At 29.9% G+C, this 12,403-nt stretch overlaps 1 protein-coding gene across 1 annotated transcript in view; it reads left to right on the top strand.

Moving 5' to 3' along the window:
* Positions 1 to 3,455, top strand: part of Zasp67 (Z band alternatively spliced PDZ-motif protein 67) — a 32,515-nt gene extending 29,060 nt beyond the window's left edge. Inside the window, exon 16 of the mRNA XM_076413329.1 lies at positions 3,379 to 3,455. Within this exon, the coding sequence (XP_076269444.1) occupies positions 3,379 to 3,399 (21 nt within the window). The 3' untranslated portion in view covers positions 3,400 to 3,455. The remainder of the gene's footprint in view (positions 1 to 3,378) is intronic.
* Positions 3,456 to 12,403: the final 8,948 nt, after the last annotated feature.

Raw genomic sequence — 12,403 nt, 5'->3', positions numbered from 1 at the left:
CATGATAACAAGGACTGGAGAATACGCCGGGTAGGATAGTACTTCGTATTTTAATGTTTCCAAGTATATTTGTACCGGTTTTACGACCATCCGTGGTCCATCGTTGTCAAGAAGAGTGTTATTGTATCTCTCCTCGTATTCCGGCCATTTACACGTTTAAAACGCCGAAACCATTGTTCACATGCTAAAATCGCTGGAGGATACTCTCCGTGAGATTCGCACAGTATTCGATAACCTTCAGCCGGCTTTTTCTTCAAATTGAAGTTAAAAGTAAAACTTCCCGCAAATGCAATTTGCTCGGTACAAATTCACATTCAATCGGACATTTTCAACATATTGAAAAAACAAATCTGGGCATATTTCCACGAAATGACACATACTGAAAACTGAGGCTCCAACATGAAGTTGGTTACAAATGTATCCAATGCATTTAATACACAGTAACACCATATAATGTAAATATTTTACAATTAATTTATATTAATTTAATCTCATAAATAATAATGGTGAGAGGTTAAATAAACTGGCTGATTCAATACGAGCAGCAGATTGATCAGTTTTTACCATGCAGACATACAAATAATAAGAAATGTGCAGAAAAATTAGCGGTGGTATATTCATTCGAAAAAGAAATTAGTGTAGAAGAAAATTACACCATAAACGAAAGTAAAAAGACAAAGTCAACTAAATAAAGCCAAAGTGAATATAGGAATACTGCAAAAACTAAAAGAAGTTCAAAGGCAGACAAAAGTATAGAGAAGAAATTGGATAGGGTCTTTTTATTTGAAAAGCACATGGTATATATATTACAACTAGTTGTTAACTACAACTATCTAGTAATTTTTCCTTCACATTGTTTTTAATATACAGATCTAAGATTCCAGACCTAAACTTAATTAGTATCTGATCAATATACTTCTTCCCGCTGGCCTTGTTGACTCAGTTTTAAAATATAATTTAATTATTTTATGTTAATGGACTTTTGTCTCTTCAACTTCCGAACAAGTCCACTGTCGATACGTAAATCGATACGTAATGGTGAAAAGAACTATAAACTTAATGAAAATGGCTTATTAATCGTCTGTCTGGTTCAGCCAATACCTATTTCGTCAGCGGACCCAACGGATGGCTATACACACGACATATTCTACTATTCTGATCTTAATCTTTTGACTTGATTGTTCTTGATTCCTTTACTCTTACTATTGACACTTGACTGTTCTTGATTCTTGAATTCCACTCCTTTCCGTTCTAACTAAATCTCCATCTCACTCTCTCGTCTGGGCAAATCTGCTAGGTAAATCTTGATTCCTTTCTTCCACCGTTATGTTTTAGTTAAATCTGCTGTTCTTTGCTAATTCTGATGTTTTGTTGTTATTTATTTAATTATTCAATTCTAATTCTCATTATTAATATATCGTGTGTTATCGCTGAAGCTCCTTAATAAGGTTCTTTGTGATGACTGAGAAGGATGGTTCAAGGAACCACTCTCTGCATCCTGATTAGTTAAAAATTTCAGGAAGGCATATGTGCATTGCGGATTCTTGAAAATGATCGAATATTCCATGATCTCGTGTTTTCTTGAAGTGTATGCTTATAGCCAACATAAAGAATATTCTACCAGGTCTAACTTCTTACACGCTTCGTCTAGTACCTGCACCAGCATTATCTCGAACACTCAACAATGAGCCAATGAGTATTTTAATAGCCACATGTTTTCTGTTTGCTGTGTGTCTTTCTTATCTTGGACTGGCTTCACTAGACACTCTATAGAATTGGATATTTAATTGTTTTAAGTCATAGTTATTTTCGTATGTCACATATATTACAAAAAATATTTAATTGGTCTAGTAAATTAGACCCCTAAACTATACAAAATAAAACACATAATTTTCGTAAACTTAAAATTAAACAATTTTCTTAAATATAATTAAATGTACTTACGTCGCAACTGTTACTGTAAGGTCTTAACGGTCTAAGTGGATATCTACATTTATAATTTAGCACGAAGTGTTAATAATGCTGAAAAAAACTATATTTTGTAACTGGTTACATGCCGTAGGTTTCAGTGGCTGCAATATTTGTTCACACTGTATCAGTTTATTGCGGAGTGTTATTTATATCGTCGTCTAAGTAACCACTACTTTTTTTGGGCATCATGTTATCAAACTTTTGCTTGTTTCTTTTGAGTATGATATTTCCACTTGAGCTTATCATCAACTGTCATTCTCAAGAATATTTGCATTCGCATATCGAATTACTTTGTAATCAATTATTACAGGATGATATATTTTTTTGTATGTGAAATTCGCATGTGTATACTTCGTGGCATTGAACTTTAATCGCCTTTTTTAGTCCACTCTGTAATGTTATTGACACCTGCTTGTTGTTACCTCAGTGTTGTTACTTGTTGTGAGTAGTGTAGCATCATCGGCAAATATGGCCACTTTTATTCTTTCACCTTTAGGGATATCACTACTATAGAGTAAATATTATATAGTAATAATTGGTCCAGGGAGATTTTCTTCACCGTATCTTATTCTGAAATAACGATTAGAAGTGTAAGACTTGATTAGGTCACATTTAGAAATATAGCTGAAAAAAGTTTCCAATCCGAAAAAGAGGAAGAAACCCTGCTTTTAAAGAGGAAGTATAGTAAAAGTTAAAAGTAAATAAGGGATGAACAAAAATAATATAGGGATCAAGGTCAGCGAGGAAAGTAAAAACGATATTGAGAATAAATTATCGAAATCAATGCAAAATGTACATAGATATACCATTAAAAATGCCAGGAAATTGGGAGAAAAAACAGAGAGAGTTTGTGATAACGATGACGATGATGACAAAAGGCTAGAACATGAGGAATGAATTACATAGAGCCCAATGAAAATATAATATATATATATATATATATATATATATATATATATATATATATAATATATATATATATATATATATATATAAGCTGAGCAAGACCAAGAGAAGAAATGAGGTTAGTCTGACAGGAAATAGAAAATATTAGAAAATTAAAACATTGGACTGATGGGTAAGGAAAGGGAACTAGAAGAATAATTTGAACAGATTGGATACGTCACAAAAGAAGAGGTCTGAAATTTACTAAATGAGTGACAAAAATAATTAAAAATATAATAGGAAACAAAAGCAGTTCTGTGAGAATATGACTGCGATCTTGTCATCAATAATCAATACCCAATTACTAATAATATCTTCGATAGACGGCTTATTTTTAAATAATACATAAGTATAATATTTCCTTTGAGATACTTTTTACTTTAGATGTTTGTTGGTTAATGTTGATGGATAACTAAAAATCTATTTATCGATCTGTTTACTAATGCACTGTTTTTTTTTCAGGCTAAAGGAACATCACCGTAAAAGTAGTATCAAGAAATATGATGGCAAATTAAAGTTAAATACATAGTGACTATAAAGAGTTTTATTTATTTTCTACCTTCACGTCATTTATCTGACCTATCCAATTAATATTTCATTGAAAGGCTCATAAAATGAGATTTTTACGATGACACCGCTTTATTAAAATGCAATAGCCTTAAAATATTAAATGATCAATTAAAATAATTCTTATTAAGTAAGACTCAGTTATGGCGTTTTGGATGAATCGCTATTGAACTATTAGACTATAAATAGTTACAAGGTCATTGATTATACTTTTACAGGTATTCTAAAACCAGATCACAAAAATATTACAAAGTTTTAATTCCTTTTAGTTGAAATATTTTTACAGAGTAAATGTAATAAAATTATGTCCGAAAGAAGATAAGCTAACTAAACACAGCACGAAGTGCATAATTAACTAGTCTTTTGTATTTTTTACAAATACAGATAGTATAATCACTTTTTAATTTATTTAAAAGTATTCTAATCTTTTACTTATGTAATTAGTAATAAGTTTTAAAATTTGATATATTTTTAAAACAAATAATAGAGGGAACATTTCAGAGGCTGACATAATAACATTCACTATGGGAACATAACTATGATAATCAACTATGTATCGACCTAAAACCCTTGGATTTGTTTGTTTTCTTTAGATTTTCATATATAGAACGCACGTCAAAACAAGCTGTAAAATTTTTCTGCCAATTCGTTGATTATGTTTCCCAGTATTACGGATACAGTTATATGGAATTTAAATTCGTATATGGTGTGGTGAAAGACGTAGTAGTGTATTTTTCGGAATGATTTTTATATGTCATAAGTAAGTTTTTCATGTCATAAGTAAAAAACATGGTGAAATTCCTTCATCAATCATTAAATATATGCGTTTTCGATGAAAAAAAAATGTAAAATTATGTTTTTCTCAGGAATATTTTTATATAGATGCTTAATATTCACGTCTACTATATTTCATAACAGTTAATCAGATTCAGAGTAGATACATATAAGTTAGTAAAATAGAACCTCTAATATATAATAAAAATATATAAATTATTGATGATTGATTAGCCGTATTTATTGGTTAAAACTAGTAGACATTTCGTAATCGTTGCAGGCTGCATCTGCAGAGCGGGAGCTACAGTATCAATGTTTTCCTAATCAGGTTATCCGAAAAGTGTATGTGCTTGTCATGGCTAAGGGATCAGCATCGCCGAATAATTAAAAACCTGTCTTATAATCTTGTCATTATTGATATTAGTTTGCTCTCTGTAAATATTAAATAGTAACCTTGATGTTTTTTCCTGTAATATGGTTGTTGTGCGATGTCGAGTTAAGTAAGTAAATCCTTAACTTTAATGAAGTGAATATTGTAGTCAGTCCCCATTATTCGCCTAGAAGTGTTTTAAACAGTTGTATATATTCTTATAATCGAAAATTAATAACATGATAATATTAATAATAAATAGGTTATGACACTTCGGTCCAATACGACCCGAAATTCTGGTAGGGCTTCTCTGGAAATGGTTTACTTTTATGTCGATAATTTAGTAATTGCTACTACGTTATATATTTATTGCATACAAATTCAATTTAAACTTCCTAAAAGGATATTTATCGCATGATTAAGCAACTCGCTCAAGATTGAAAATGTATTTATTTGTAAGTATTCCTATTTTGTAACAAACGCTGTGATGCGGTAAAACCAATTCTCTAAAGATTGGCATCCAATCACACGTGCACGTCAAAAAACAAATCCGTTTCACCAGGTGACATCTACAATGATGGTTTCTTTTGAATGTGGTTCCATCTTGCTGGTCCTATCCGTAACAACATTTGGCATGATCAATGTGAGGCTCTCACAAAGGTGACGAAACTGCGTTACCAATATTGCGCGATAAAAATTTTTCTTGTAGGATTTTCTGATATCACAAGTGTAGGCTTCAATGTGTAGCTAATCGATGTCCTTAAAGTTAATACCATCCAGGTATCACCATTTCGACACAGGAGCTCTTGTTAAAATTGTAGAAAGTATGGTCACTGGAATTCTTGCGATCTGATAATGTTATATCTTATGATTAACATTCCATATAAAAAAAGGAAATTTGTTAATACCTCACACTCCATCTGTTCTCATTCTATTTCAACATGGACCCGCTTTTTTTCTAGAATTTTCGTTATGAATACCGGCTCTAACTTGACCTTATACTACACATACACCTACAGAAACTCTTAAAAAAGTAATACGGCAAAAAAAGAATTTGGAATGCTATAGACAAAAAAACAACATGGATAATGTGAAGATATAATTTGAAATAATTAAAAACAAGTAAAGAATTGGTACATTTATTAAAAAATCTCTGAATAGAAAACTAGAAAGCTCTATTAACAGCAAGTTCATTAGGAAAGCAAAACAAAACAAAAATGGAAATATATGAATCAATATATACCATATATATAAATATGATTATTAAAAGAGAATAACAAAATTCAAATAGTAGAAGTTAACATCACAGATGAATGAGAAATGTGAAAAAGAGGAACAAAATGAGAACCGCTAAAATAAGAAAAGAGAGCAACAAAAACCTTTAGAATACTAAGAAATCAGTCAACTTAATTTTGAGGGCTTATGTAATTTTGTAGCCTATGGAAGATTCAAAACGGGTTGATAGGATCTAAACGAATCTGCGTTGAACGTATCAGCAAAACACTAAGGAAATAGGAAAGACTCTGACCAAGAGAAGAATATTGAGCAGAAGTAAAAAATAATTGGTCGAATTGACTGTTTTTTTTTAATAAAATAGTATTTTTGATGTAAATTATTAAAATGTGTGTTTTAAATATATTCACATTCCATAATCTTGAAGTAATCTTTTTCTCGGACACTTATTGATTCTGTGTTTGTTTCGCTGTTGAAATATCATATTCACCTCCTTACCAAAATTACAATAACCGCGTTAAACATCAATTTATATATCAATTCAGGAATTAGATATACTTAAAAATAATCTCTTTCCGAGTAATATTGATTTTACCTTGCGGGTGCTACTCACTAATGATTTTACCACAACGGTAACTAAGGTTCAGATGAGATAACGATCACGCAAATTACTTTCGTCGTTTCTTTAAGAATCCGGTGTTATATAGAGCAATTAATACGGTGATGTGATGTGAGGAGTTATGAATTTACATTATAAGAGTCTCCTTTACGCCTTAATTGGATTGTAGAGTTAGTATTGCTTGTTCAGCCATTTCTTTTCATTTACATAAAATAGTTTTTTACATAACTCAGGAGTTTTAATTACACATTTCATAATTTATTTTGAGCGTTATAACTCATGTCTGCTACCATTGTGTTTCATTTAAAAGTTCTTATTTAATTTGACTATTATATTTGGTATTAACCTTCTTGGCCTATAGTTAAATCCTAACTTATATCAATAAATAATGTTTCATGGTGACTATGTTAAAATCCGAAGTAGAAATGAAGTTTTTCGATTAAGATGCGATATATTTGAGGAACATATCTATTTGAGACCCAAATTGCAATAGTTTGGAAATGTCTGCGGAATAAAACATGAACGAATTCTGTAGAAGTATTTTGGGCATTTAATATATTAATGTCTTTGCAGTTTATTTGTTATTTTTATTTAAGTCAAGTTTATTTATGGCAAAAAATACTTAAAATACATATATATTAGTTCGGAACATTTGGATAGCAAATTTTTAAGATATCGGCTTTATGAGTGTGTCAAAAATTAGATGTGAAACCGGGCGTATTTGGGACAGGACAAGATACTCGAGATGAAGAGAGCACCGACGCCAAGAGCCAGACGGGCTATGGGGGATAAAAGGTGATGTGTCCGTCTAAATAGTCATGAGATTTCAACAATATTCTGATATCTAATAAAGGGAGTGCACAGTTAAGAAAATTGTCATCCTTAACCTAATTAATTATACCCATCTATTTTTGTAACTTAAGTTTATTTAAATAAAGCAGTTTTTAACTTTCGCAGTTTTTCTCTCTACATGCGAGAGGACTTTTAGGAAGAACTAGTTACTTTTGGCGCTTCCAACAAGCAGCTTTCAAAGATGGATTTAGATTATAGAAACCAGTCTAAAAAATAGGAGATTAACATTGTCTGACGCCAGAATGGGGCACTAGTTATTAATATTACTCCGTAATTCCCAGGGTCAAGGTAACTTGTTTAATATGTAGACTTAATACGTAGTTACAATATTTGAAGTGGTATATTACAATTTATATCAGATAATGTAAATATGTATTGGTTCATTTATGATTTATAAATATTTAAGTTTGTTATTATTATTGTCTGGTTTTAATGCACATCGATTAAGTTCGCAAGGCTCTAAGACTTATTGTATAATGGCTGGTTTAGTGTTAATATATATTTTGTGCTAGTAATTGACAATTATAGCTTATTTAAAAAACATTTGTAAAAATATATTTAAAATACTGCAACAATTTTCACCAATATGACATTATTTATTTAATCCATTAATATATAAATTTTAAGAAACCTTAACAGATCTGATCTGATGGAGTATCGTCATGTTAATCAGGGTATGCCTTGGATAAAACTTCCTCTTTTTCGTCAGTGCTATCCAGGCTCCCTTTGTCTCCTTTGTGTGTTCCATACCCTGTAAGAATCCTCACCAACCAAGTTATCTTACATTCCCCTAATAGTATATTCCATTAGATATTTAAAAACTAAATAGTCAATATTTCATTATAATGAATGAGCTGTGAATGACGACAACTGATGTAATCTAGTTGCATCAAGATGTGTCGATTAAGTAACCTTAGTGCATTAATACATGTAAATATAAATTCTTTAAGATTATTTTCCCATTCAATAATATATTCAGGTCAAGGGGACGGACATACAACAGACCTTTCTCAGCAGACATAAACCATATAAATTATCCGAAATATGAACGGCAATTACAACTGTCAAATGGGAAATTCAGGGACGTTATTTATAATACACTTAATTTATGATATTGCAGTATTGCATATATATGCAGAGAGGTGGTACAATTACGTACAAAAAATGTAAAATATGTTTATCTTTATGAATCATGTAATCCTTTATAAAAATATAAAATGTATTACCCCATATAATCGTTATGTTTAAACTACATTATTTACAACGAATAATTTAAGTTATTCATATTCCAGAATCCTGTTATACGATCAAAATAAATAATGCATTAATACGCAAAACAGAAACTACTCTTTATAAAAGAACAACATAAATAGCATAAAAAAACCTCAAATAAACTATGCATGTTTGCTTCTCTTTGTATGTTTTTTAGGTCAGCATTGGATGAGAAATAAACTATCCACTATGCGATCACATCACGAAGTGCAATTGCTATATTAAAAAACATGCTATTGCTATATTATTGCTACAAGAGCACGCTGATCACGTGCAATTTTTATTTTTTTTTACGTTTTTCAGCTGGCGTACAAAAGGCAAGAAATTGCTTCATCAAATCTCTATTTTAATATACTTTAGGAAGATTCCTATACATGTATGAGTACCCTTCAAACTACGATCCAAACCATGGTAAAACGGACCCCAATATTTACTAGATTGCTTAATTTGCTTGTTTGTCACTTGTTTAATACACTCGGTACCACCCTGCAATCAGTAAAATTTTGATTAAAATATAAATATATTCCTTATTTTTCTGTATCCTGATAATAATGTTGCAATAAATAGCATCATCTATTTGTAATATATATATATATATATATATATATATATATATATATATATATATATATATATATATATATATATATATATATATATATAAATAGTTGTTGAATTCAAACCTAGCGCTCTAATAGACTGGATGCTCTACAGAGGGATCTGCTGAGATTTTTATTCGATGTCTTCTGCATCTTCTTTTTCCTTTGGTGGTTGCGGTAGTGTCCAAATTTAGATTTACATTTAGGGAATTTTTTAAGAAAGCAGAATAGTTAGTAGTTGCATATCAAGATATACAATATAATTTATTGCTTTCTAAGAATATAAACATAAACATCTAGTAACATGTACTTTTTCTCCTTCCAAATAACAGGTTTAGTAAGGATATTGCTGGATAAGATATTCTAAAACAATCTATACATTTTAAATAAAAATAACTTGATTCTTACCATTGTACCAATAACCCTTGTAATGCCGAGACAACAGTAACAGCAGAAAGACTGGAAGGCTGTCCATGCGAATTATTTCAAAGTCAGCTTGACAAAATTTACAGCTACGCGTTGTGGTTTACAGACGAAAGTTTTGATTAGGATGTATTTTTCAGAAATATCAGAATAAAATATATAATGTAAAATAATCAAATGTATGAGAACAGTTGTAAAACTCTATATTGTAAAGTATAGATAACACGCATGATTTGTGTACATAAGTATGTCTGTAGTTGTTCTGAGTGTACGATACAGAATAGTCTGTGTAAGCATGTGATGCGTTTTATAGATGATGTTCCAGGAGAAAATGTAGTTATTAAATCGCAAGATAAGGAAGAAATTAAAGAATATTAACTATATACTTCAGGGATTTCAACAAAAAATTACACAAAATGAAAACGAAAAAAGCGCACTTAGAACTTTATCTTATAGGTAGTGTGGAGAATAGTTCATTGTAAATAAATAAAAAAATATACAAAATATATAAAATGTTTAAATCAAAGAATCAAGATTTTTATAGTGAAATAGTTAAGAGCACAGAGGTGATACTTCAGGGATTTCAACAAAATAATTACACAAAATGAAAACGAAAAAAAAAACGCGGTTAGAACATTATCTTATAGGTGGTGTGGAGAAGAGTTCATTGTAAATATAATAAGGACATAAATATAACCAAACAACTTGTTGTCGATCAGTATCGTTCATAGTTTTCAGGCATAGTTTTCTTCTTTTATGAAAATGTGTTAGATATAAATACTATGTCAAAATAAATTTTATTCATTCTAATTGTTGTTTTAATATTTTATTTATATTGTTTATGTATGTGTGTTTGTTTAATAATTGTGCCTTATTGTAAAATCAAAAACGTATAGGTATAAAGGTCATAAATGTGTCCATTTTTTAATTATTTTCTTTACTACATTCTTCAAACAAATAACGTTTCACGTTATTTGTCATATATATCCCATTGTTCCATAGTAATTTATATAATTAGTGCTACAAAATTAGAATAATTTACTAATAATCCACACCTTATACACTTATTCTCGTATTGTCTGCTGCTAATTTTCTTTATTAAACAGTAAATTATTATATTACATCAACGAACTTTTGTGAACATAAAATTAACCTAAAAATACCTCCTAACCATAACTCTCGACTGTAAACAACAAAGCGTGTCTCTGAAAGGTATTTTACCAACAACATATTCGCTTCTCGACTAGAGCATAAAGTAAACTCTCAACTAAAAGGGAGCTTGGATGAATTTGATTAGTTTTGAGTCATATTATAATCAATATGTGTAACAAATTTTCAATCTTAAACTATTAAATTATTTTAAAATATTATTTTAATTTTGGCGCAATTAACAATAAGCCGTTAAAAAAACTAGAAAATGAACGTTGTTAAATCTAGTACGTGTTATAAAATATTATAAATAAAACGAGAATATGGTACTGACAAATTATGAAATTGACGGTATATCGTGTTATTACAAATACAGTCTTGTTCTTGTTAATAAGTTACCAACATTACTAAAAATATAAGGCTCGAAAAAAGTTATTCTAGCTGTTTGAAATGTAACGGTTGATAGAACATTTTAGATGTATAAATATTTATTTACGCACTCAAATTTTATTGTGCTTTGACATTGAAGATTCCGTATGAATAGGCTGCATTATCGAGATATCGAGATATTCATTCGTAGCAATCCGGTCAGTGATGTGAATGAAAGAATCACATGAATACTACCATATTGTCATTCAAATCATAATGGAATCTTACCTATGTTTGACTGTAGGAAGCAGGCAGGCCGGATCGTCGCTCTTTTTTTGGGTTCTCCATACATAAATGAATCTTGATGCAAAACTTCGCTGGAAGGAACATATAAAGAAGAAAAGAAAAGAGGTGGAATTGAAATATAGGAAAATATATTAGCTAATTGGAATAAAATCACAATTCTCAGTAAATAATAAATTGCTATTATATAAGCAAATAATGAAACTTATATGGACATGGAGAGCAGGATACAGATTCAAAAGAATCAAACCATCTGATCTTGTATTGCGTTGTGTAATGAGGTGCAGTTAATTAAAAATAGAGCAGTGACATATATAAACATTATTTCACCAGAAACTGGCTATAGGGCCGATGGGTCGTCGTAGTTATATACCTAGATTTAAGTTATCATAAAGACAAATTGTAGGTTAGTTTGAAACAATTAGTAACAATGTAATAATTAATTAATGAAAGAAATGAGAGGTTTCCTGAAGTATATTATTGCTCACTTTTAAAAATAGTTTCTACGCTAGAGGTGAATTTGGAAAATAATTAATTTTATATGAATCTTCACAGCCTGCAAAACAACACTCTTATTTATTTATTTAAACAATTAATATTTCCCTTAAATGCTAAAAGTGACGTAAATAACAACAAATATTAAAAATTATATACAAAAATTAAAAAAAAAACAAATATAACTTAAGATGGTAAATTTTTAATCGAAATATAGAAATAATAGATGATCTCCGGTACTGTAATGATTCTCACGCGCAAAATATGAATGGTTACGGGTATGTCTATTTGAGTAGCCATTTTATATATTTTATACAAACGTACGCGTACGCATTATGTACAAGATGTGTTAGGTTGCATGAAGTTTATATTATTTTGTCTTAGTTTTTTAATCTTTCAATTGCTTAGTAGGTTATGAATGTAAAAGTGTTTATCAAATCCTTCTTCGTCTTAATTTAAAAG

The sequence above is a fragment of the Rhynchophorus ferrugineus genome, unplaced genomic scaffold (assembly GCF_030347505.1).
Source record: "Rhynchophorus ferrugineus isolate W39M unplaced genomic scaffold, kcgeb_rfMv2 rfM9, whole genome shotgun sequence".
Lineage (NCBI taxonomy): Eukaryota > Metazoa > Arthropoda > Insecta > Coleoptera > Curculionidae > Rhynchophorus > Rhynchophorus ferrugineus.
This window is presented reverse-complemented; position numbering and strand designations above follow the sequence as displayed.